General features: G+C 39.2%; 1 protein-coding gene across 5 annotated transcripts; it reads right to left on the bottom strand.

The window, feature by feature from the left end:
- Window positions 1-1,406: 1,406 nt before the first annotated feature.
- Window positions 1,407-23,224, bottom strand: FHL2 (four and a half LIM domains 2). Of its 5 annotated transcripts, XM_087967199.1 has the most exons (9): window positions 22,872-23,093; window positions 22,565-22,642; window positions 19,766-19,824; window positions 11,530-11,709; window positions 10,539-10,730; window positions 7,013-7,187; window positions 5,869-6,038; window positions 3,906-4,092; window positions 1,407-2,838 (listed from the first exon to the last, which is right to left on the bottom strand). In XM_087967199.1, the coding sequence occupies exons 6-9, from the start codon at window positions 7,017-7,019 to the stop codon at window positions 2,687-2,689; spliced, it is 516 nt and encodes a 171-aa protein (XP_087823325.1). In that variant the 5' UTR covers window positions 7,020-7,187; window positions 10,539-10,730; window positions 11,530-11,709; window positions 19,766-19,824; window positions 22,565-22,642; window positions 22,872-23,093; the 3' UTR covers window positions 1,407-2,686. The 5 variants fall into 5 exon arrangements, with proteins under 5 accessions (XP_087823325.1, XP_026522549.2, XP_087823321.1 ...); XM_026666764.2 differs by lacking the exon at window positions 10,539-10,730 and having other exon boundaries at window positions 22,872-23,224; XM_087967195.1 differs by lacking the exon at window positions 10,539-10,730 and having other exon boundaries at window positions 22,565-22,639; window positions 22,872-23,097.

Here is a 23,224-nt window from a genome sequence, read left to right on the forward strand (position 1 = left end):
AGGAAAAGGCAATGTAGCTAATATGAAAATGGTACTTTGGGCAACAAAAACAGATTCTCTTTATGGGATGGGATGGGATGTTTTGCATTTCCATCTCACATGAGATCAGAGGATTGAAAGCATAGAAACCATTATCTGCTTTATCTGTTTCAGGGTGATAGTGAAAATGTTACTCTGGTGGGTTTTTTTATAAAGATGCTTGGGAGTTTTTATGTATGGGTTTTATTGTGCTCTTTGTTCTTAGTCAGCTGACCAGAGTCTTGGAACAGTGTGGTTCAGAGATATGCTATAATCCAACTATCTCCAGTTGCCTTGAATAAGTTGCCATGTCTGCAGTTGCCAGTCATAATTGCATGGGCTTCATGCAGCTCTCAAGGTAAAGTAAATTCTTGGTTCCTGAGCTGGGAAAAAGATTTAACCTGTTCAATAACCTGATGTCCAGTGAGATGAAGCCTAATACCCTCTTTCAGCTGTATTTTAATGCACTTACCAAGAATCCCATTTATTTATTGATGAGTATTTCTCAGTAAAACCAGGCATGATATTCTTCCGATTAAAATCGGAATTCCGATTTTTTTGGGAATCGCCCCCCCTTTCCCCCCACCCCTTCTTCTCCTCCTTCCCCTCCCCTCGGAGGCCCCGAGTCAGGAGTTGCTGGCGCGGCTCCAGTCCCGCGTTGCCTCAGGAAGGGAAAGGCAAAAAGGAAGAGCCACGGCGGCGCTTTGCAACGGCAGCAGCGGCTCCTGGTTTTGCCTTTCCCTTCCCGAGGCAACGCGGGACTGGAGCCACGTGGAGCTGCGCCGGCGGTAGCAACTCCTGACAGCCCCAGCCGGATACCTGAGCGGAGCCCGGGCGGTGCGAGCGGAGGCCGCTGAGCGGCAGGAAAAGGGAGCTGGGCCAGCCACAGACCAGCCTCCGTGCAACACGCCACCGCCCGGCCCTGGCGAGGGAAAGCAGCGGGTGCTCCCCGGGCGCGTGGCGGGGGGTCTCTTGGCCGGCCCCGATTTTTTTTTCAGAGCGGAATATCATGCCTGTAAAACATTACCTTGAGTAGATTTGTCTTACACACTGAATCATCTGTAGACAAATGGCTGTTGTGATCAAGGTCTACACAAATAAGGAAATGCAGCAAATAGATAATGCATTATCACAACTACAAGAGCACAAGAAATAGAATGGAAGGTAAATTTGCATTATGCTCTATTTCAGGAAGGTAGGGCAATTCGTTACCTCCATATGAAGTAGTTAACGATGTCCCATATTTTATGAGACAGTTCGTAATGGTGAAACCAATATAAAATGCTTTGATTTTATATTGGTTTCTGAAAATTGGGCTTCTTTTAGAAATCAACAGTTCCTCTTTTTATGTAGATTCATATTTTTAAAGAGTCTACTCAAGCTTTACCTTAATGGCTAACAAACATTTATTAAAATTCACAAAAATACAACACTTTGCTAGAAATACATTTATTACTTTGCAATCTCTAAGGTGCAATGAAATTTCAAAAATTTGTTAGGAGTAAAAACTGTATTTTGTGCAACGATCTTGCAACATCCTGAAATAATGTATTGTATATTTGCATCCACCAAACTTGGGCATTTATTTGGAAACAAATTCATGTGTTTGGAAATGGGAACAGCTCCAAATGCTGATGAAGAAAATCATATTCTTTAACCAATCTTTTTAAGATATGGCACAAATATAGTATTACTGATCTGTATCTAAATTAACCTACATTATTATCATCTATACATTTGTGAACTGGGAAGTTTAAATATTGATTCTTCCTCCACCAACACTAATCAGTGGCAGTTGTAATTCTCCAGAAATTCTCTTATTGTATCTGACAAAGAGAAGATTATAGTGATATTATCTAATGTTTTGCATTTAGGAATAAGTATTGCTTGATAACTGATAGAAAAAGATTTACCTTTTCTCTGTTACATCTACTCCAATACGTTTCTACAGTCTAAAAGGAGAGGAAGGCTCACATTTAATGCCTACACAAGTTCTCCCTGTTTGCCAGGCTTCATTATCCAGACCAAACCTTTTTATTCCCAATCTCTCAGTTGAGCTCTAAGACCTCTGCACAATTTGAAACCCTGCTTTAATTGCTCCATAACATCTGGAATATATTCCAGTGATGTTTTTACTTGCTTTCAAGTGAATGTGAGTAAAAAAAGTCTATTTCAAATGAGATCAATTCCTTGGTGACTTAATGGAGATGAACTTTTTTCCTCAATGCCAAAGTGGCTTACCGCTGCCTTTAAAAAAATATTTTAATTCTCAGTGAAATCTATAGCCTTGGAATTTCTGGTAGTTTCCTGTCCAAATATTAAACAAATCTGAACTTGCTTGTTTTTCAAGATCAACTGATGTTGGCTAGATTCTACCACCTAATTGATCAAACTTGAGTAGATGCTCTCAAATCCGCTCTATGAAGGGAGGCTGAGGTCCGAAGGATGAGCTCTAATGTACAATAAAATTGCAGGTGTAACCAGCAATCATGGCTCTGTTTCCTTTGTATATATTACTATATTGTGTTGAGGCCTAGCACCCAAAAAGAGCTAGTGTTAACTATTGCTGAGAAAAAAATTCTGCACTTTTGATCAAAAATCATGCACATCATTATGTATATTAGAAAACATGTAAATACATTTTTTTTCCAAAAATGCTTTTCATCTTTTAAATATCTTTCCCACATTCGGGACACAGGATGTCGTCTCTTTCTGTGAGGAAACCACGGCCCACCAACGATAGGGAACATTTCTTGCAGTTGAAACAATCGTTGTGCCATTGCCGTTCCTCAAAAGAAATATACTTGGTACCACCAAGCCCTGAAAAAAGATGGCATGAGAAAAAAAGTGAGGCACATCAGTGTGAAGTAGTTGGAACTAGATCTAGGGTTATGAAACAACCTTTTTTGACCTAATATTTCCCAGATATGTTTGACCATGACTTCCAAGAAGGAAATAGCAGACTGAAGATGGCTCCCAAAAGCAGAGCCAATGATTGCATTGGAATGAATAGCCAATAAGTAGACTGGATATTCAATAATTCTCTAGATGAGAGAGGACTTGAGATTGTCCATAGTTGCTCCAGAGCAGGGGTGTCAAGCACCAGGCCCGTGGTCCAGATCTGGCCTGCAATGCGATCGGATCCGGCCTGTGGGACCATTCTGGAAAATGTAAGGGGCCAGCCTGCATGGCTTCAGGTCCAGTCTATCCAATGCAAAGAGAAAACATCAGGCCAGCATGGCTTCAGCCCGGTCTACCCAATGCGAAGAGGAAACATGCCAGCTGTTTGGGGAGTGGCATCAAGCTGGCCATGCCCACCCAGTTGGCCACACCTACCCAGTTAGACATACCCCCCCCAGCCCCCCTGAGGTCAACCACAGCCCTGATGCGGCCCTCAATGAAATTGAGTTTGACACATCAGCTCTAGAGTCTAAGACAGTTGCTTATTGTGAGAAGAATGCATGACAGCAACCTCCACCAGTTTCAGAGTTTGGGAGACAAGGGAATAGACAGCTTGCTCAAACTGCAGTGGGCAGCTTTTAGTTTGCAAACTTCCATATTACATTTTTGAAAATTGCTTGTTAACTGCTTTCCAGCTATTAGGAACATTTGGATCAACATGTTTTACAGAACCAGGTACATTTCCCTCAATCCCTTTTGGAATTAATTATTTTTAAAAAAAAAATCCTTATGGGAAAATGCCTTTTTTTTTAAAAAAAAATGGACACCTGAGGTAACTAAAAGCAATTAAAGTTTACAATCGAGCAAAAAGATACTTAAATTTGCAATTCTAGAATGAAGCAAAATATTTTAACGTTGGATATTTTTGAACGATGGACCCAGAAAGATTGTGTCTAAAAAATAAAGGCACTTATCAAAGTACTTACCACTAATTGGGTTAGTGCATCCTGCACACTTCTTGGCATAGAGGCTACAAAAGCAATTTAGACAATATGCAAACTCATCTCGGGAAGTGAAACGTTGTCCAGATAGCTGTTTTTTGCATCCAATACACACAAAACACTCTTTGTGCCATGGCTGCTCTCGGTAAGTAATTCCTCCAGTAGTGATTGGCTGTTTATTTAAAATAGGAACCGGAGGGGAGGAAAGAAAGGGAAGAGTTCATTTTTTATTTACTATGTGTCATTCATGTTCTTTAACTTAAATAAAATGCAAATGTTTTAGAAAGAGCAAAGTAATCTTGAGCAGTAGCTCCTAATATTTTAAGATATTGTCCAATGTCCAACTAATCCATAGGTTTCTATTCAAGAGAAGTTTTCAAGTTTACAAGCACAAGAAGGCAACACCTTCCCTCTCCTCAAAACATACACATATACACATGTTACACTTTCCATTTTCTCCCCAAGGTAATTTCTATTCCCAAACCAAGTTCCCAACCCAACAGATTTCTCCAAGGGAATCAGTATTGACCCTCAAAGCTTGATGCGGCTCTTCATTGTTATTCATGGTTCTATTAAAACAGTATTTCTTAAATTATTTTCATATAATAAATGTTTGGGGGGATGTCAATAATCTGAAACTTCATGAGTAGGTCAATGGGCTCGAGAATTTGTGGACTCATGCCTTAGACGGATTGAATTATTCTATTTAATGTAATAGTGGTGAATGAGAAAGATCAGCACTGACTTTGTATCCTTATGTACAAGAGAATCAAATAATATTCCAGACTTTATACTAGAATAGCAATAGATCTATAGAATTGGACAGACACATGATCTTTGTCTAAGTGTCCTATAAACATTTTGCCACTGAAACTCAGCTAATTTTTTTCTGTGGATCACTAAGATCATAATGTAAATGTAGCATAGATAGTAAGTTGGAAAGGTTCGTGGCTGTTGAATGGTTTGAAGTTCTAAGTGGCTCCAATAACTATCCATTTTAACAATCATCCTGAGGCCAGTTTTCAAGTACCAGATTTGACTTCCTCTTTATCAATTGACTCAGAGAAAGTGATGTCTTTTCTCTATCAAATTATATTATTCTGTACCAATTCCTGGGTAGTCATAAAAAGTCTTCTGGCAAGAAATTTGCCATCCTTATTTATCCCCATGTTCCACCATTGACTTTCAGTCCGAGCATCTGAATTCTCGCTGTATCAAGGTATCACAAAACTCAACAGGTTTTATATACTCTAAAGCTAACTTCAGATGGCATAGTAATAAGAAAATCCTACTTACTTGAACTATAATCTAGCCCAAGACAATTTAAGGTTTAGATGCAAGATAAAGCCAACATAACAGAGACCTAATATTGCCAGAACGTGTGTGTTATGGTTAGATGCAAGCAGGAAGAAAATTTGCAGCAGCTGAGTGAACAATGCACTAACAAACTCCTTATCTGATTCAAACACTCACTACAGAATTCAGGCAACTGCAACATAAATGTTAAAGTACAGATAAACCTCAAGAGAGATTTCTTTCTCACAGTTCATGAGTCTCTGTGTGGACTTCAAGTCCCAAAACTGGTGGACTTTAACACCCAGAATTCTCCAGCCAGACATCCTGGCTAGGAAATTCTGGGTTGAAATTCATCCAAAGTTACCAAGATTGAGAGATACTGCCCTGTACTGTGGTTGTAATGAATAACTGAGCACAGCAAAGGCAGAGTTTTCTCCCTGTTCCTTCCTCCGGTCTGATTCCTCTTCCACAATTATGTCATTGATAAGAAAGGTTTTATTTTAGAACAATTTATCTTTCAGTATCAGATTCAACAAAAGAAAGGGCAAGTTATGGTAGGACAATATCTTGGAATAATTGGCTTGGATAAAGAGGAGAGGTAGACAAAATACATATTTCAGAGCATAACATTTCATACCATAATAAACTTTACCTTCTTGCATTGTACACACTGCATAGCAAATTGCTTCTCATAGCAGGGCACACAGAAATTCTGATTGTCCTTGGGAATAAAACTCTTTGTTCCGATGGGCTGTTGGCACCGATGGCAGATAAAACAGGTCTCATGCCAGCTGCTTCCCTTATATTCCATCTTCCGTGTCCCTATGAGAAGAATAAATCCAGGACTACCCTTTAAGTTGTTATAGCACAAAAACATAGAGATTCCAATATGTTTCATTTCTACCTATTCCATTTTCCAGTTAGTAAAAGGGAAGAATCTGGGTAGGTTACCAAAACTTAGTCAGGAATAATGTCACCCTATAATCTTTAATTTCTCAGATCCTGAATACTAAAAATAAGCCCTCTGAAGAATAATCCTCCCTAATTTGGTGTCCTTCAGACATCACAACAGATATTGCTATCACAAGTGGCCACTAGATGGCAAGGAAAGAGATGAGTTTTTTTCTGCCACCTAGTGGCTGTTTGTGTTATTGCAATCTACATATGGCAACCCTGGGCATTGTAGAGTTGTATTTCTAATTGACTCCAAATATTGAATGAATTCACACAATGGAGCTAGGACATCATGGTTGGTCGTCAACCATAGTTGGTTGAAACACAGCTGTTAAAATCTTGGGGTTTTTTACTTCTTTTTGAGGAACAGGAACTGATTTTTGTTGGATGAAGGATCTATGAACTACCCTTTTAAAATTAACAAACATGAAAAACTGTTTCATAATTCATCCTTTGTTGTAATAGCAATATGGCAATATTGTTAATTAAGGAAGACTGAAAGGAGGATAATGTAGAACCTAGTTAGAGGCCCTAACTCCATAAAAAGAAACAGAAAAACCTTCTGACTGTACCTACAATATATATGCTGCCACTCTGCCTTCTCTGCAGCATCAGCCTACCACTGTGGTTCTTGACCATTCAAAAGACATCCAGTGCAGCTCTCCCCCAACCCCCATTTTAGCTTGACTGTCCTGAATGAAAAATGTTCTATGCTGGCTGAAGAACACATTTCTACCAGATCATTGGAAGGCAGATTAAAGTCTTGATAAAGCACCTTCCTCTGGTTTTAGAAAGTATTTCACGAAAGCCCCATTGTGTCTCCAGAGCGGACAAGGTCTAACCTGGCATGATGGTCTTTTTGCACTCGTTACACTTGGAGGAGTATTCATTTGAGTAACATTCGGTACAAAGGAGGTGCTCTTCCTTTGCAGCAAAAGGTTTGTCCACCAAGGAGTTCTTGCACTGGAAGCAATGGAAGCAGGTTTCATGCCAATGACGATCCTTGTAGGACAGGTCCTGTAGTGATCCCAAACCACATAAGCCCATGTGAAGAAATATTCTATAACCTTGGGCCAAATTGACCACAGTATTGTACATGAGGACTAACAACTAATGGAAAACATGTGACCAGGTATGATGTTTGAATCCATCTAAATTTAATCTCTAGTTTGCCAGTTAGAATTGATTTTTTAAAAATTCTTTGAATAAGGCATTGTTGCTATCCTTTTAATAAACACAGCTTATGTGAATGGCCCTTTGCCACCTTTTTCCATTAAAAAAAATATGCACTGACATTTTTCCATGTTTAATCCTTGCACTATATGCAGTATCTTTGTAGTCTGTCCAGAGTTGTATCCTTGTATGAATGAAGGTGAATATACGTGTCCCAGGATAATGTCGCAGGATCCAGTCTGGATTGGTCACCAGGACTTCAATACTTCCAATGTAATCTACTGGATCCCCTGCATGGATTGCCCCTGTGACAATGTAGGACAGATGGGGAGGAAGCTAGCCACCAGATTGCAAGAGCACAAGCGAACAGTCAGATGAGGAGACCGAAACTCATTGGTAACTTCTATTGCAATTAACAAAGAGATACATTCAATTTTGAAGCCACCAAGATTGTTGGACGAGTAGTGCAGAAAAATAGCCAGGGAAGTATTTGATGCCTGTCAATCACATGAGTACTGATTTATTGCCAGCTTATCAAATACTTAGGAGTTGAAGGCTTGGTAACACAAGGAAACAGCTAATGATTTAATAGCCAGCCATCAACACCCTGATCAACAACTAAAAAGCCACACACAACCAGGAATCATATAAATACCACACAAAGAGTAATCCAAAGCATACACTCTGCTAGAGACAAGTTCCCTGAGGATGGGCTCCAGCACAAATCCTAAAGCTCAGAAGTTTAAACCTCTGGTCCTGGTGACCAACCCAGACTGGATCTGTATCCTTATATGCTGTCTAGAGTCACTGTTGTGAGATAGATGGCTATACACACATACAAACACATTTTGGATGCAATTCTATGCATCTCACTGGAGCAGAGAAAACTGGGACCAGGGTACTCCTGCATTTGCTACTAGGTCTATTCACTCTTGATGCCAACTTCAAGATTTTCCTTGCTCTCTTTCTTAGGGTTCTTTACCTAAAATCCATTTCAAGATTGCTTTTTGGTCTAGTGGTTAAAGCACCAAGGTAGAAACCAGGAGACTATGAGTTCTACCCCTGCCTTAGAATGAAAACTGACTGGGTGACTTTGGGCCAGATTCTCTCTCTCAGCCCAACTCACTTCACTTCACAGGGTTGTTGTTGTTATGGGGGAAAGTAGGAAAAGGAAGGAGTAATAGTTATGTTCACTGCGCTGGGGTATTTATACAAATAATATAAAGGTGGGATAATAAACAAACAAACCCCTATATCAAAGACATATTTACAGAGAAGACTTTCAAACAAAGAACTATACTCTATACAATCCTGAGCAATCTGAACAAATTGGTCAATTTACTCACAGAAATTTATCAGCATCATTCCTAATAATAGAAAGTATTTCAGTGTATATTATGAGTTCATTTGAAAAAGTGGAGCATGCAGCATATTCTCATTTGTTTTTCCTCTTTGTAAACACCCAATAAGTGTTAAAAACTATTTGGATGTACTGGGACTAAAAGCCAAAATGTTGTCTGGACTAGGAAAAAATGCTATCATATGCTTTGATATCTCTGATAAAGCCAATTCCCATATTAGAAAAGCCCTACTCTACAAGATGGCTTGCAATTTACTAATATTCAGACTAATCAAATGAATACATAACATAGAACTGGGCTGCTGAAAACTTTTCTTTTTTTATTTCTCATGGAATTTTATTTCAGATTCAACCCCACATACCTTCCTGTATGCATCTTTTTTTTTTTTTTTTCCTGCTAAACTGAGTGGAAAACAAACCATAAAATACGACAGCTGTTGACCTTTGGGGAATTAAGCATATATAAATCTGTTTTCCTCCGGATTTATCTATCTGTCTATCTATCTATCTATCTATCTATTACATCTAAATAAATAACATCAAACCTTTGATATTATTTATCATTTAATGCAAGAATGGGATCTTAAAGTTGCAATTAAGGGATTATTAAAAAGATATAATGAGAAACCTATATGCCAAGCTTGTTTGCTGCACATAAGCAGAGTTGTACCAGGCACTCAAATCATGTATCATCAAGAGAACTCACATACTTATTACTTTTCAGTAATTTTACAGAGTACTGTCTACTGAAACGTTTCTCAAATTTAGCAGCTTTAAAATGTGTGGAATTCAACTCCCAGAATTCCCCAGATAGCCATTCTGGGAGTTGAAGTCCACACATCTTCAAGATATAAGTTTGAGAAATACTGATCTATTGTATATCATTTCTGGGAGTTACTGGAGAGTTAATACTGTATAACCATCAGTATAGCACACCTCTGCTTGGTCATTCTCTCCCATTGTAGTTAGGACATCAACACAATGCACAAGTCAATGCATAAACAAGCATGTGTGAGTACACAATTTTTCACCTATATTCCCCCATTACTAACAAATATTTTCTTAATTGTTCACTCAATTAAGGGTGAGAGGAAGGGGCCCAGCATCTTTCATGACTCACTTATTTGCCCTTGCAGAAGGGCCTGTAGTGCAGGAGAGATCAGGTAGCACTAAGCTTCCCCAATCCCTCTATCTGAGTTGAAAAATCCAACTAATTCCTTGCTCTTAGATATCTTGAAGGCTTGAAAGCAAAGGGATTCAGGAATGTCAATACACACAAGGTTACTTAGAAGGAATTCTGGGAAGAAACAGTTTGTCAGCTTTAGGAATTTCCACATACTAACCTTTCTTTTTTTGGCTTTTTGGCTTTGCTTCTGCTGGCTGCCCCTACCCCCATGAAGTCTAAAATAAATTAAACTAATAAATTAATTAATCATATTAGTTTATTTTGGGCACTTGGTGATCAGCTCACTTTTATCAACATTTGCAGCATCTGGTAGTCACATCTGCAATTTTTGTTGGCTTTTGCCATTTACTTCCAGTTTTCAGCAAAAAGCACCCATTGGGTACAATCATGACTTCATTTAACAGCTGTGGCATTTGCTTAAACGGCCATGGTATTTGCTTAGCAACCACTGCCAACAATTTGATCAAATCAGGCCTGCTCACCCACTGAATGGCTGCAACAATTAACAACCATAATTCTGGCTCAAATACAGTCATAAATCAAGGACTATCTGTAATATATTTTTGCAATTTAGATTTTTTAGTTATACAATTTTTAACATTTTATAAAAAGAAGGGAAGGAAAAAAGGCCTATTTGTTACTTGCTTACTTTTATGAATGGGGACAAACAAGTCTTTGTTGCTTTTATTAAAGGGTTGTATTCTTTCCTTTTATCCCACCTCTGTCCTCACAATCAAGTTGATTCCTTGTGCCTTTAAGTTGAGGGGTCATTCAAGCATTTTGCCCAGGCTAGGATGGGTACAGTACTTGAGAGTGGGTTCCCTCAAATACAGCAGCACTTCTGGTTTTCATGGTATTTGTTTTGATATAGATAAGAAAAAAAGCAGAACGTATCAAAAGGAAAAATAAAGTCAAACAGAAAGATTGCTTATCTCAGGACAAGAGAAGAACAACATATGGGCCAATTGTTATAAGGAAGCTCTGCTTTGGCTGTTTTGAAAAGTCCCAATTAACCAGAGCCATTGGCAGGGAAAATCTTTCTTGCACCCCTTGACATGGGTAGAATCCTTGGGCCAGGGGTGGGATTCAAAATTTTTAACAACCGGTTCTATGGGCATGGCTTAGGCGTGGCTTAGTTGGTGGGCGTGGCTTGGTGCCCATGTTATTGCCTGGACATGGCCAACTCAATATCACTCACATCGAGGCACGCATCTCCTCGCCTGGCCTTTCATGATGTGGGGGTGCTGCAACAGTCATAAGTGTGAAAAATTGTCATAGGTCACTTTTTTCAGTGCCATTGTAACTTTAAACGGTCACTCCACACAAGCAAAGTACCAGCAAAGGAGGGGAAAAAACTCCAGAGAAGTTCCTGAGACATGAAGTCTAGTCCTGCCAAGAATGTAATAAGGGTTAACGGAGAGGCAGTTTCTGTAAGCAACACCAGAATGTTTCCTTCCTGCCTTCCTTACAGGATTAGGCCAGTAATTTCTTCTAACAATCAGTTCTCTGAACTGCTTAGAATGTTAACAACCGGTTCTACCAAATAGGTGCGAACTGGTAGAATCCCATCCCTGCTTTGGGCAACCTTTTGGAGAGACTTACTGATGGCAAGTAAGGAAGTTTAGGCCAGGGCAGCCTACCTTACAATCACAGCCGATTGGCTTCTTACACTCCTCACAGGTGTTGGAGTACAAGCTCTCATAGCATTTGATGCAGTAGGGACTGTCCTCCTTCAGAATGTATTTCTTGCCAAACAGCGTCTCCTTACAATAGTGGCAATCAAAACGTTCGGTCATTTTGGCGTCAGGGATTTGATCAGGCTGTCGACAAAAAGATGAGAAGGGTTAAGTTCAAAATGGGTGGAACATCAGCAGGGAGGAGGAGGAGGATGAAGAGGCGGAGATGATTACTTTATTTTCCACAATTCCTTCTAGGGGCCTCAGGAGGACATATGAAAGGAGCCTTCAGACATGCCCTTATCACCTCATGGTTTGACTACTGTAACACAAAAGCTTCTGTGAGTCCGGAATGCAACAGAATAGGCAGTGATGTGCATGTCTTGGAAATGCCTATGAAACCCCTCTGCTTCACAAGCTGCACTGGTTGCCAATGAGCTTCCAGGTGCAATTCCAGGTGCTGGTCACTGCCTGTAAAGCCCTATTTGGCATAAGGCCTTTTATCCTGAGACACCACCTGTCTCCCAAAGTATTTGCCTCGCTGGTTCAAGGAGTTGGCACCAGTGGTGGGATTCAATTTTTTTTTACTACCAGTTCTGTGGGCGTGGCTTGGTGAGCATGGCAGGGGAAGGATACTGTAAAATCTCCAATCAGAGGTGCTATTTGCCAGTTCTCCGAACTACTCCAAATTTCCACTACTGGTTCTCCAGAACTGGTCAGAACCTGCTGAATACCACCTCTGGTTGGCACGCTCTGGGTTCTTTCCATTAAACAAGGCTACCTATCAGGACCTCAGATGTGTGCCTTCTGTAATTGTACCCAGGGGTGGGATTCTACCGGTTCAGACCGGTTCAGGCAAAGTGCAAGCTCACCAAACCGGTTGTTACTCCGGTTGAATTGCACCATTGGTTGTACCTGCTCTCTGGAACCAGGTTTCCACCCAGATTCCACTTGTCCCTACCCTCTTGGTATTTCAAAGGGCCCTGAAGACGTGGCTCTTCAACCAAGTCTTTGGTGAGGATGATTGACCCCTCTTTTCTTATTTTTCTTTCTTTGCTTTCTCTTTTGGTGCGGGGGGGGGGGGGGGGGCCCCCGTGGCCCCGGGGTTTTTGAGTGAGACTTGGGGGGGGGGGGGGGGGGGGGGGGGGGTCATTTTGGCTTTTGGCTTTGTGAGGGGTTGGCAGGGGGGGGACTTGGGGGGGGGGGGGGGGGGGGGGGGGGGGGTTTGTTGTGTTGTGAGGTTGGGGGTTTGGGGGGTCTTTTTGTGTTATTTCTTTGTTTTTAAATGTGTTTAACAATTTACAAACTATCCAAAGTCACTGAAAGGGGACAGCATATAAATTCATTATTATTATTACAATTATCATCATCACCATCATGTTCTGATAGGAAAAGAAGATGAGCTTGTGAATTGACAGCTTGCTAACTCCAGGATAGTATCTTCACCAGAGCTCCTTTTGTGTGATAAATACAGTAAGGATAATTTAAGCTTCCCAAAATATAATAGCCTATCAGTATACAGATGGCAAACTGTATAGCGCAATATCCTCTCTGCTTTGAGTATGAGCACAAGACTCCTATTTCCTGTAGGGGAAACAAGATGAACTGGGAAAGCCATATATTTTTGTTTTCATGGGGAGAATAATATCAGGAGCAAATATCAGGTTAAATGGCATCATTGCATGACCAGCCTCCTAACTTTAGAAACTCTCCATCTGTCATGTAAAATTAACCCTGGTGATTAAGCAATGTTGTTAGATCTTCTCCCAGTATAAACATAGCCCAGTATGGGCAGTGTTTGTAGATCCACCACTTGTTTTGATCATGCCTGATAATCAAGCAGACCTTTGAAGTTTACACATATTTGCAAGCATTCTCTGTGGATCTTTGAACAGTCACTAGCAGGATAAGGAAGCCTGTACAGGATTCCTGCTGATTTTCACCACAGAATGGCTTTTTTTTTTTTAAGGGAAAAATGTTGTATATTTGCTATTTTGTATTCAACCTGAAAAAATGTTTGGAATGGTTCTTTCTTGGCTCAAAAACCTGCAGGCAGAAGATCCATCATTCCATCCCATTGTTCAATTGCAGATAATGGGAAATGGTCACTTTCATTCTATCAACTTGGATTGCTCCTGTCAATCAAGGGTTCAGAGCACATTGATAGGGCTTCTAATGTTCCTAGGCCTGTCATACAGAATGATGTTCAAAGCAAGCCACTTCAGTGGAGCAACTTTCCTAGTCATTGTTGAAAATCTTCTATCATGGTTAATATTTGCAAGATGCGCAGGAAGTTTGTTCACATGCATAAAGTAATCATGAGAATACATCAGGGTTTCTTTTGAGAGGGAGGGAGGGAGAGAGAGGGGAGGGGGGGAGAGAGAAGAAAAGCTTGTGCATGAACATTAACTGAGAGTCAGTTTAGTCTAGTAGTTAAGGCACCAGACTAGAAAGCAGGAGACTGTGAGTTCAAATCTTCCTTAGCCATTAAAGCAGCTGGGTGACTTTGGGCCAATCACTCTCTATCATCCTGACCCACCTGACGGGATTTTTAAAGTGATATATACAAAAAATATAGACATTCTATCACATATTATATTTTATTTATTTTTTGCATATCTCTATTTACATTGTTAACAGTATTTTGTCATTAGTAATTTATTTACATTATTCCTATACATTAATTCTTATTCTGTTTGAGATAGATTTATACCATCTATCTCAAATCACATAATATTTCGATTCATTCTTGCCTTTTAATTCCACTATAAGTTTATCCATCTCAGCACAGTCCAGTATTTTTTTTTTTTATCAAGTTCTCTCTGGATGGTATCTTTTCTGTCTTCCAGCCCTGTGCAGACACTATCCTCGCCACTGTTATTATGTGTAAAATGATGTATTGGATTTGTTTGCTAAATTTCCCTTTAACTATTCCTAATAAAAATCTTTCAGGTTTAAATTCTATTTGGTGTTCAGTAATTTCTTGTAACCATCTTTGTATCCTCATCCAATTTTTTTTTAGCTTTTGGGCATTGCCACCACATTTGGAAAAATGTTCCGTCTTTTTGTTTACATTTCTAACATTCTGGCTTTGTATTTGGATATATTTTGGGCAATCTCACTGGCTCTATCACATATTCTATTAACTAGTTCTGAAGTAACAGGACGTAATAAAAACTTGTTTATGTGAGACCACATTTTAATGTATTATGAAGTAGATTATAGTTATTACTACATGGTTAGTTCACCAATTTCTATTTCAAGTAATCAGAATAGAGTTGTATTGAAATGCTCCAAGATGTTAATGGGCAGTCTATCATTTTTCCCCCAAAGCCTGCCACATCTAGGTCCTTCTTTAAATCAAGCATTCATCTTATGAACATAAGAACATCAGCAGTGTCTGTAGGAGACAAACCTAAGAAACAAAATGGAGACTGCACCAATTTCCCCTTTTGTCTTTTGGCTATAACTAAAGTCAAATTCAGTTCATCTCTTTGCCTAATCTCCATCAGACGGAAATGGACCCTCCTTATCCCCAGACAAATACCAATGCAAGCTTTTCTAGACCAAAGAATAGTTAGCCTCATCTCACCTGCCCACAGCCTATTCCAAGACCAGCCTTTAAAAGGGAATTACAACATAGAGAAACCCCAACATTCCATCCTATATCAATTGATGACCTCAAAATTCCATCTCCATTGCAATGGACTTAGCAGTTCTGTTGTCTTCCTGAAAGATCCATTTACCTAACAATAGAACTATCCACAGGTACACTGAACCTGACAGTCAGCCAGCAAATCAGATCCAGAGGTGGTATTCAGCAGGTTCTGACCAGTTCTGGAGAACCAGTAGCGGAAATTTTGAGTAGTTTGGAGAACCGGCAATACCACCTCTGATTGGCCCCACCCCATCTATTCTCTGCCTCCCAAGTCCCAGCTGATTGGCTACATCTTTTGTTGCCCTGCATGGGAGAATGGAGCTGGAAAGCTGGTTAGTGGGGTGAGGAGGGAATGGGGATTTTGCACTATCTTTCCCCTGCCATGCCTACCAAGCCATTCCCACCAAGCCACATCACACCCTCCAAGCCATGCCCACAGAACCGGTAGTAAAAAAATTTGAACCCCACCACTGATCAGATCTCTAGGATTTACTACCTTGTATCAAAATATTTGTTTTTCCATTGTTCAGGGTCGCTCTTTTTGTAAAGCAGCTTCCCAATGAACATGGGGAACATGGTTCTTCTCCTCAATGTTGTGCAGTTTCTTCAGACTGAAGCAAAGCCCTGCTGGATCAGACCCCTGGCCCATCTAGTCCAGCAATCTGTTCTCACAACTGCCAACCAACTACACAGGAAAGTCCCCTAGTCTGTCTGTAGAAGGACCTCTGGGATAGTCAGACTACCATCAAAACTAACAGCAATTAATTTACAGGATTTCCATGAAATGGTAGAACAAATTTTTGAAGTTAACACTATACCATGGCAGAAAATTCCAGGGCTCAATTTTGTTAGGTGACCTCTGGTCCTAGAATTTTGGGAAGAGGAAAATAGCTTCACCTTGTCCACTTTATCCATATTTTGCATACCTTTGTATATTTCAATCATGTATTCTATAAGTATCACACTTAACAATGCCAGGAGGTAAAGAGCAGGAATAAAAGATGTTCAGAAATGAATTTGCTAATGATACCACAAAAGATTCCAGAAGGGATTTTTTTTTTCAAATAGGAAAATTCAAATGAAACACAATCAGCATATCCTAGTCCACAACATGTCATAGTCCACTATTTTTCTGCAATATTCAGGTACATGAAATACATTATTGTAACTATTTTAAAAATTATCTACTTGGGTTATGATAGGTCTCCACAATTAATTATAATTACATCTAAAATGTTTCCCATGTAGACATTTGTTCCACAAATACATATTAAAAAAAGATTTCTATCCATGTCCCATGTTTTTATACTTTATTTTGTTTTCTTTCCTGAAGTAAAATTTAGGTATTTCTCTCAAAAAAAGTCTTCAAACATAAATCCACAAAGAATTGGAGTTTCCAAATGGAGATTTCCAATCAACCAAAAATATTTGGAAAACACTTGTGTTATAGTTTCAAAAATTGTGGAGATATTTATAATGTCTCTATTAAACTATAGAGAAACAGATCATTTTTCATCTCACTTCTAGTAATTGGAAAAAGCATTTCTATCATCACGTTGTGAAAATTTAATATTCTTCCTCTAAGAATTCTCATTTATTTTTCAATCATAATCACAATTCTACACAAAGAAGAAAGGAACACAAGTAACAGGTAAAATAGAATTGTTTGATTAAAAATATTGTTTATGAAGTAATTTCTTAATCCAAGATTTTGTTTACAAACTTTGGATGGGGAACCCCATTGAGGAGGCAAAAGCTAATAATAATATTAATAATACAAATAATAATAATACTTCCTGATCAAGTTTGTGCAGGCAGTATGGATATGCTGAAAAAACTCATGTGGGCTCAGTTTCTTAATTTGCCTGCAGAAGTTCACTTTGGATAGTTTCTGGATTGTAAAGTTTGAAAACTTCTGAGTCTTTTTAGATTAAAATAACATTATTTAAAATTACCCAACCCTAACAATAACATGATCATTAATTTTACTTATGACAGGGATTGTTCATGTACTTTTAGGAAACTGTGCTGCTGCAAATTTTGTGGATCACTGATTATGCACTTGAAATATAATTTCTTTAGCATACATTTAAGTTTAATTTTTATATGTCATAAATTTTCTTAACAATTCATAAGCATAGTTCATAACACTTTAACTTAATGTTGGCATCCCCTACTGCCTTGTAGCAATGAATTATTTTTCCTAGATATTCACTATTTTAAGGCAATGTTTTATCTTTGTAATCTTTCTACATTTTATAGAGAAATTTTCAATTTTGTTCAATATTATCAAATACTATCTGTCAAGATTCTAACAAGATTTAAAAGAAATATTCAAGGTATTGTTTTGTTTTTGGCTTGGGTACCTTATGGACCAAACAAATTCCTTTAACATTGAGTTGTTTTCAGTTGAACTTGGTCATGCTCAACTGGAAACAAAATAATAATTGAAGAATGAAATATTAATATTCTACTAGGCCAGGGGTAGGGAAACTTGGCTCTTTTATCACTTATGGACTTCAACTCCCAGAATTCCTGAGTGAGCCATAAATGGTTCCCCATATGTCCTACAATTGTATATTAAACAATCCCATTCAAGTCAAAAATTGATTTCCCCCACAACTGAAAAACCAGTAGGCCAGGGATGGGGAACCTTTTATGGCTCACTCAGGAATTCTGGAGTTGAAGTCCATAAGTGATAAAAGACCCAAGTTTCCCTACCCCTGTACTAGGCTAATAAGAAATCCTTTACACTAAACACTTTTCCAGGTCTCACACAGATGATTTTGGGGGAGTAATGGGAAAAGAAAATCAATGGATGAGAAACAAACACTTCATCCTTTCCTCTGGATGGAGTGCATTATCTTTTACTCTGAACAGAGTACTACTTCCATAGTCAGAGCTGGTGAATAATTTGGGGACCCTTCTGATTTGAGGTTCCTGTTTGATGAGGACAGGTTGCAGCTGTGGCCAGTGGTGGTGATGAGGCTTTGAACAGATTTGTCTTGTATGCCAGTAACACCCATTCCTGGACTGAAAGGTCCTGGTTACTTCCCAGTGGGACTTTTACAAAGAGTTCTAGAATTTGTTCTTGAAGATCACCCAGAAATTACCATTGGCACAGTGTTAAGCATCCTTCAGTTTGCCCATGTTACATTTTTGCTGTGTGAACTGCAGTGGCTTCCATTTTATTTTTGGATGTAATTCAAGATGTTGGTTATTACCTTTAAAGGCGTAGATGGAATGAGGCTATCCCTGGAGGTATAGCAATAACAATAGCATTTAGACTTATATACTGCTTCATAGTGCTTTACAGCCCTCTCTAAGCAGTTTACAGATAATATTGCCCCCAACAATCTGTGTCCTCATCTTACCGACCTTGGAAGGATGGAAGGCCAAGTCAACCTTGAGCCGGTAAGGATCGAACTCCTGGCAGTGAGCTCAATTAGCCTGCAATACTAAATTCTAACCACTGCACCACCACAGCTCCTCTGCCTGTTCTGTCAGGCTGGGCAACTCCAGATCCCTTCCCTTAATAAGGTTGCCATCTAGTGGGGACTAAGAAGTATGCATTCTCTGTAGCAGCCCCTGAATTGTAGAATATGGAACCCTTTTAGCCTTCTGAAAAACCATGAAGGTTTAGAATTAAGATAAAGTGAGGTTGAATTCTATGCTTTCATGGATTGGGAATTGTGAGTTTTGTACCATTTGGTTCTATTATTGCTATGACCTTCCTACAGTTATATTTTACAAGATGGGATGCTATATATGGTGTATGTATGTATGTACAAAATATATAAATAATTCTAGTCTGGCAACTGGTGTCCTTCTTTCCCATTTTGGGTAAAAAGAAAAAAATGTTAAAGAGCTCAAAGGATGTAAAAAATATTATTGGCTTCACAGTGATATCTATAAAGTTCCTACTAGCAAACAAATTTTTGTCATTCAACTGTAGGACGTTAGCACCCACCTCTCTCCTAGAAAAATGAAATATCCTAGGAAATATTTAAAAGGCAGGATATTTCCCCTAAAAAGAGAAGTAGAAACTCAGAAGCAGAAGCTCACCCCCACCTTTGTTAATGGGTGGGCCATTAAGGCCTAGACCAGAGTATTCTACATAACAAAGGCCTCTGCCCATGTCACCACCTGGCCTGGGAAAATTGATCAGCCAGCACTCAGGTGAAGCCATGTGGTCCAGACAAAGCCTACAAAGTTAGCTAAGACCCCCGCCCCTGGGAGTCTGACAGTCAATGGGATACATTTCTTGCACAGAAACAGGAAACACTAAGGTGGGGCCAAACAGAGGGTATATAAGGGTCTCTCAGCATCTTGGCCCTTCCTTCTCTTTTCCTTCACCTTGAAGCATGTGATCGTCCTTTTCACTTTGGAGCTCCAAGCCAAGTGGTCCTGTCCACCATTAAACCATCTTTCCAAACAGCCTCCATGTTTCCAGTGTCTTTCTTCCCCACTTGGAACTGAACCCAGAAGGATATTCCTTCCAACACAACAAATATACTAAGGCCAAGAGTGCAGGAGGCATACCTTTAATGTACAAGTTGTAATATCCATCAGTTGGAAGGATCATCTCACTTTCCCTGAACCTGCATCAGAAGAAAAAAGCGATTTACCATGTCTGTCTACCTATTAACCAACTTCTTTTACAGTGAAATCAGTTTTATTGGAAGACAAACGAGTTATGCTACATTCACAGTTTAAAGTGTATCAAACGAGAACTTTGAATCTCCTGAGAGTGTAAATTATGTCAGCAACCACCAGTGTCATTGAATTCCCATTTCACTTTCATCGTACTGACCCCCTGTCCCCGTCTCCAAATTTTCAAAACAAGAAACGAAGGAAGGCAATTGGGCAATATAAAAGAATTACTGAGACATTATCAATGTTGCAATCTAAATAGATAAGTGAGATTCAGTTGAAGAATTCTGTTGTTAGGAAATATCAAGTTAGCTTCGGAAAAAAAATTATTTTTGTGCCTGGCTCAGAGAAAAAGAGCCTATTTCAATTATTGTTGATCCTGTATTTGGCCACCAACCAACCCTTATAGTGGTATAAAATTTTACCATCATCCATTGGAAAAATATATTATACTAAGAGGGTATGACTAACTTGGAAAGTGTAAATGTTTATAGTTGGCAATAGACTGATGTCAACATGTGATCATTCTTATAGACACTTTAGGCTTTTTTTTCAGTCATTTACAGTATGAGATTTCTATTTCTCTCCATTTCTTAATCATATGCCTACAGAGGTTCAAGTTATACATTATTTAGCTAAACCATAATGTATTTTGCTTAGATTTAGCTGAGAATGTAAACTATGAACTCTGTCAAATAATGAGCTCGATTTAAACAATACAGTAGTATGACATAAGCCTGGTTAAAGTAAAACTCTATTAATGTCTGAGATTTGGTATCTCTCTCATCCCTCTATCAGCTTTTGGAAAAGAAATACAAACTGAAAAAAACACGCACCAAAGGATATCAAAGGATTATTATCTTGGCAGTCACCAAATTGGCCAGAGACTTCTAGAAAGAACTCAGGCACATTCGTTCTTCTTCCTTCCTCTTTACACAATTAGCTTCCTTCTCCCATAAAGAAAAAGAAAGAAAGACTAAACATATTAAAGATTTGTCAACTCTACACAACAGGAAAAAAGAGACCTCATTTTAAGAGGTCCTGACCCTGCTTTCTTTGGAGTGCATGGGTTGTTTTATAAGTCTATGGTGATTTATTCAATCTGGTAGAATGCAGGCCAGCTCATACTGGGTTATTTAACATGGGGAATGTTTAGAATGTGCACTTTTCCTTCTCATGCAATACATTGAAAGTCCTAGTTTTAATCAGCAACAAGAGCTTGGCATGAGGCACAGATGCTTTCTAAGGCTGCGGAGGACAAGCTGCTATAATTTTTCTTCTCTAAATTCAGTGTTGAGTTTCAAACTATAGGAGAGAATCCAGTTTTTCTATCTGAAAGTATCCCTAAGTGGTGTCTACACGTTCGTTTAGTTCAGAAGACATAGTCGAACTATATTAAGGCCATTTTTGAAAGCACAACTCTTTATAAAATATTGCTATTGGTATTATTATAATTTTGAACTCAAATAAATCTCCTTATAAATGCTAGAGTCCAGGCCTGTCAAACTGGCGGCCTGCAGGCCAGATGCATCATGCACAGGCCACGCCTATCCCAGCTCCGCAAAGGCAAAAATATCACGATACAGCACGATATATCACATGATATAATTGAGTTTGATACCTGTGTGCTAAACAAATGAGGAAAGTACTGTAGAAGCTTTTTCTATTGCCATAATACAACCTAGCAGAAGTAAATTGTAACAATATGTAATTGAAATCAATGAGAGTAAATGCACTGATTACATTTTTAAGCAGATTTAACTGGAGCATGAAGTCCTTTTGATAGCCTGAATTTCAAATCTTCAAGCTCTGCCCAAAATTTATCTTGCTTTGGGAGAAAGGGGATACTAAAGAAATATAATGAATGATAAGCCAAATAATAATTTCTTTTAACAGCCTTCAGAGATGATTTTGAATGTCATGTGTAGTAATCCAAGGTTATTCTGAATAAAAAGGAAAATGCAGTGGCAATCACCTACTATGGTGGAAAGAGACATAAAACATTCTGGATGCCTACTTAACAATGAAATAAATATGTAAACAACTCACAAAACATGAAATGGGTGTTGACTGTCACATATATCATGTATTCGTATGTTCTACAGAAGAAATAGTACAGCTGTCAAAGGGTCAATGGGGGGGAAAACTTTGCTCCGTGTTCATATGAAATTGGGAATGCTATAATTTTTCTGGTGTGTAATACAGAGATCGTGAGAAAGCAAACAGGCAAGACTCCCTTTGTTTTCTGTGCTTCTGCAACTGGAAAATCTAACAGGAGTCTTTGTTCTTGTAGGGAACAGGATATATTTCCAGGAAGACAAATAAACCAAGATGTCACTTGTTTTGTGATCTTCTCTGGGGCTTATTCAGCATAGCATCTGCCCTAAAAAAATTGTCCTAGTGCACAATGACATGCTAAGAAATCCCTTGGTTAACTTGTCACAAGCAGAAAAGAGCAATTTCTCCGAAGATAAAGAAGAAACACATTAACTCCTGCCCTGTCACCAGCCCCCTGCCTGGAGTTTTTAAAAAAGGACAATCATTCCCTATTTGAATACACTTAGGGTTTTTCTGTCCTGTCCAACCTCACAGCACAGGCTTTGTTAATTACAGCAAAACCTCTCAAGGTTCATTGATTGGTTCAAAGATTCTTTGGGACAAAAAAAGGGGGGAGGGAGGTGTACTTACAGGCAGATAATTAGTAGCAGCCTCTGGAGCTGGGATGGAGAATCATATCCATGTATGAATGGGTAACCAGGTATTCTGCTGGAAGAGAAGGGGGCGTGCGGTTAGCCAGGGAATCCTTGCGTCTGTGCACTCTGGAGTCCTTTCCCACTGTCTGTGTGGTGTGGAAGCAGGCGTCTGCCTTCACAGCCTAGTGAAAAACCCCTGTGTATCATTTTACCATATATGGAGAGAAAAGCACCGAGACACTCACTCTCTGTGCTCAAAGCAGCTGGCATTCTCTGAAGGAGTCACGCCTGTCCACACTTACCTCTCTCTCGAGTCATCACCCTGCCTTTGATCAGTTCCACTCCACGGTGCTTTCAATCATCGTAGTCGTCGTCATCACCATCATCGGGCTCCCTACTCCTGCATTTATTTCCTTGTGGTAGATGGGCCTAAGCATTTGAAATCTTTCTTTCTAAGCAATACCCTGACTGAAGCAACCGCAATTTGCATCAGAAAGAAAGCAAGAAGTTCACAAATCAAGTTGTTCAATATTTGCTTATGTGTCCAGGCCCTCTTCTTTATTAACCTTACACCTCTTCACCTACTTAAGGTCATAAACAAGAGGATGATGATATTGGATTGCTCGTGCTTTACTGCCCTTTGCAAAGAAACCCA

This window comes from Notechis scutatus, chromosome 5 (assembly GCF_049901735.1).
Source record: "Notechis scutatus isolate UNSWTSFEM ecotype Mainland chromosome 5, rNotScu1.2, whole genome shotgun sequence".
Lineage (NCBI taxonomy): Eukaryota > Metazoa > Chordata > Lepidosauria > Squamata > Elapidae > Notechis > Notechis scutatus.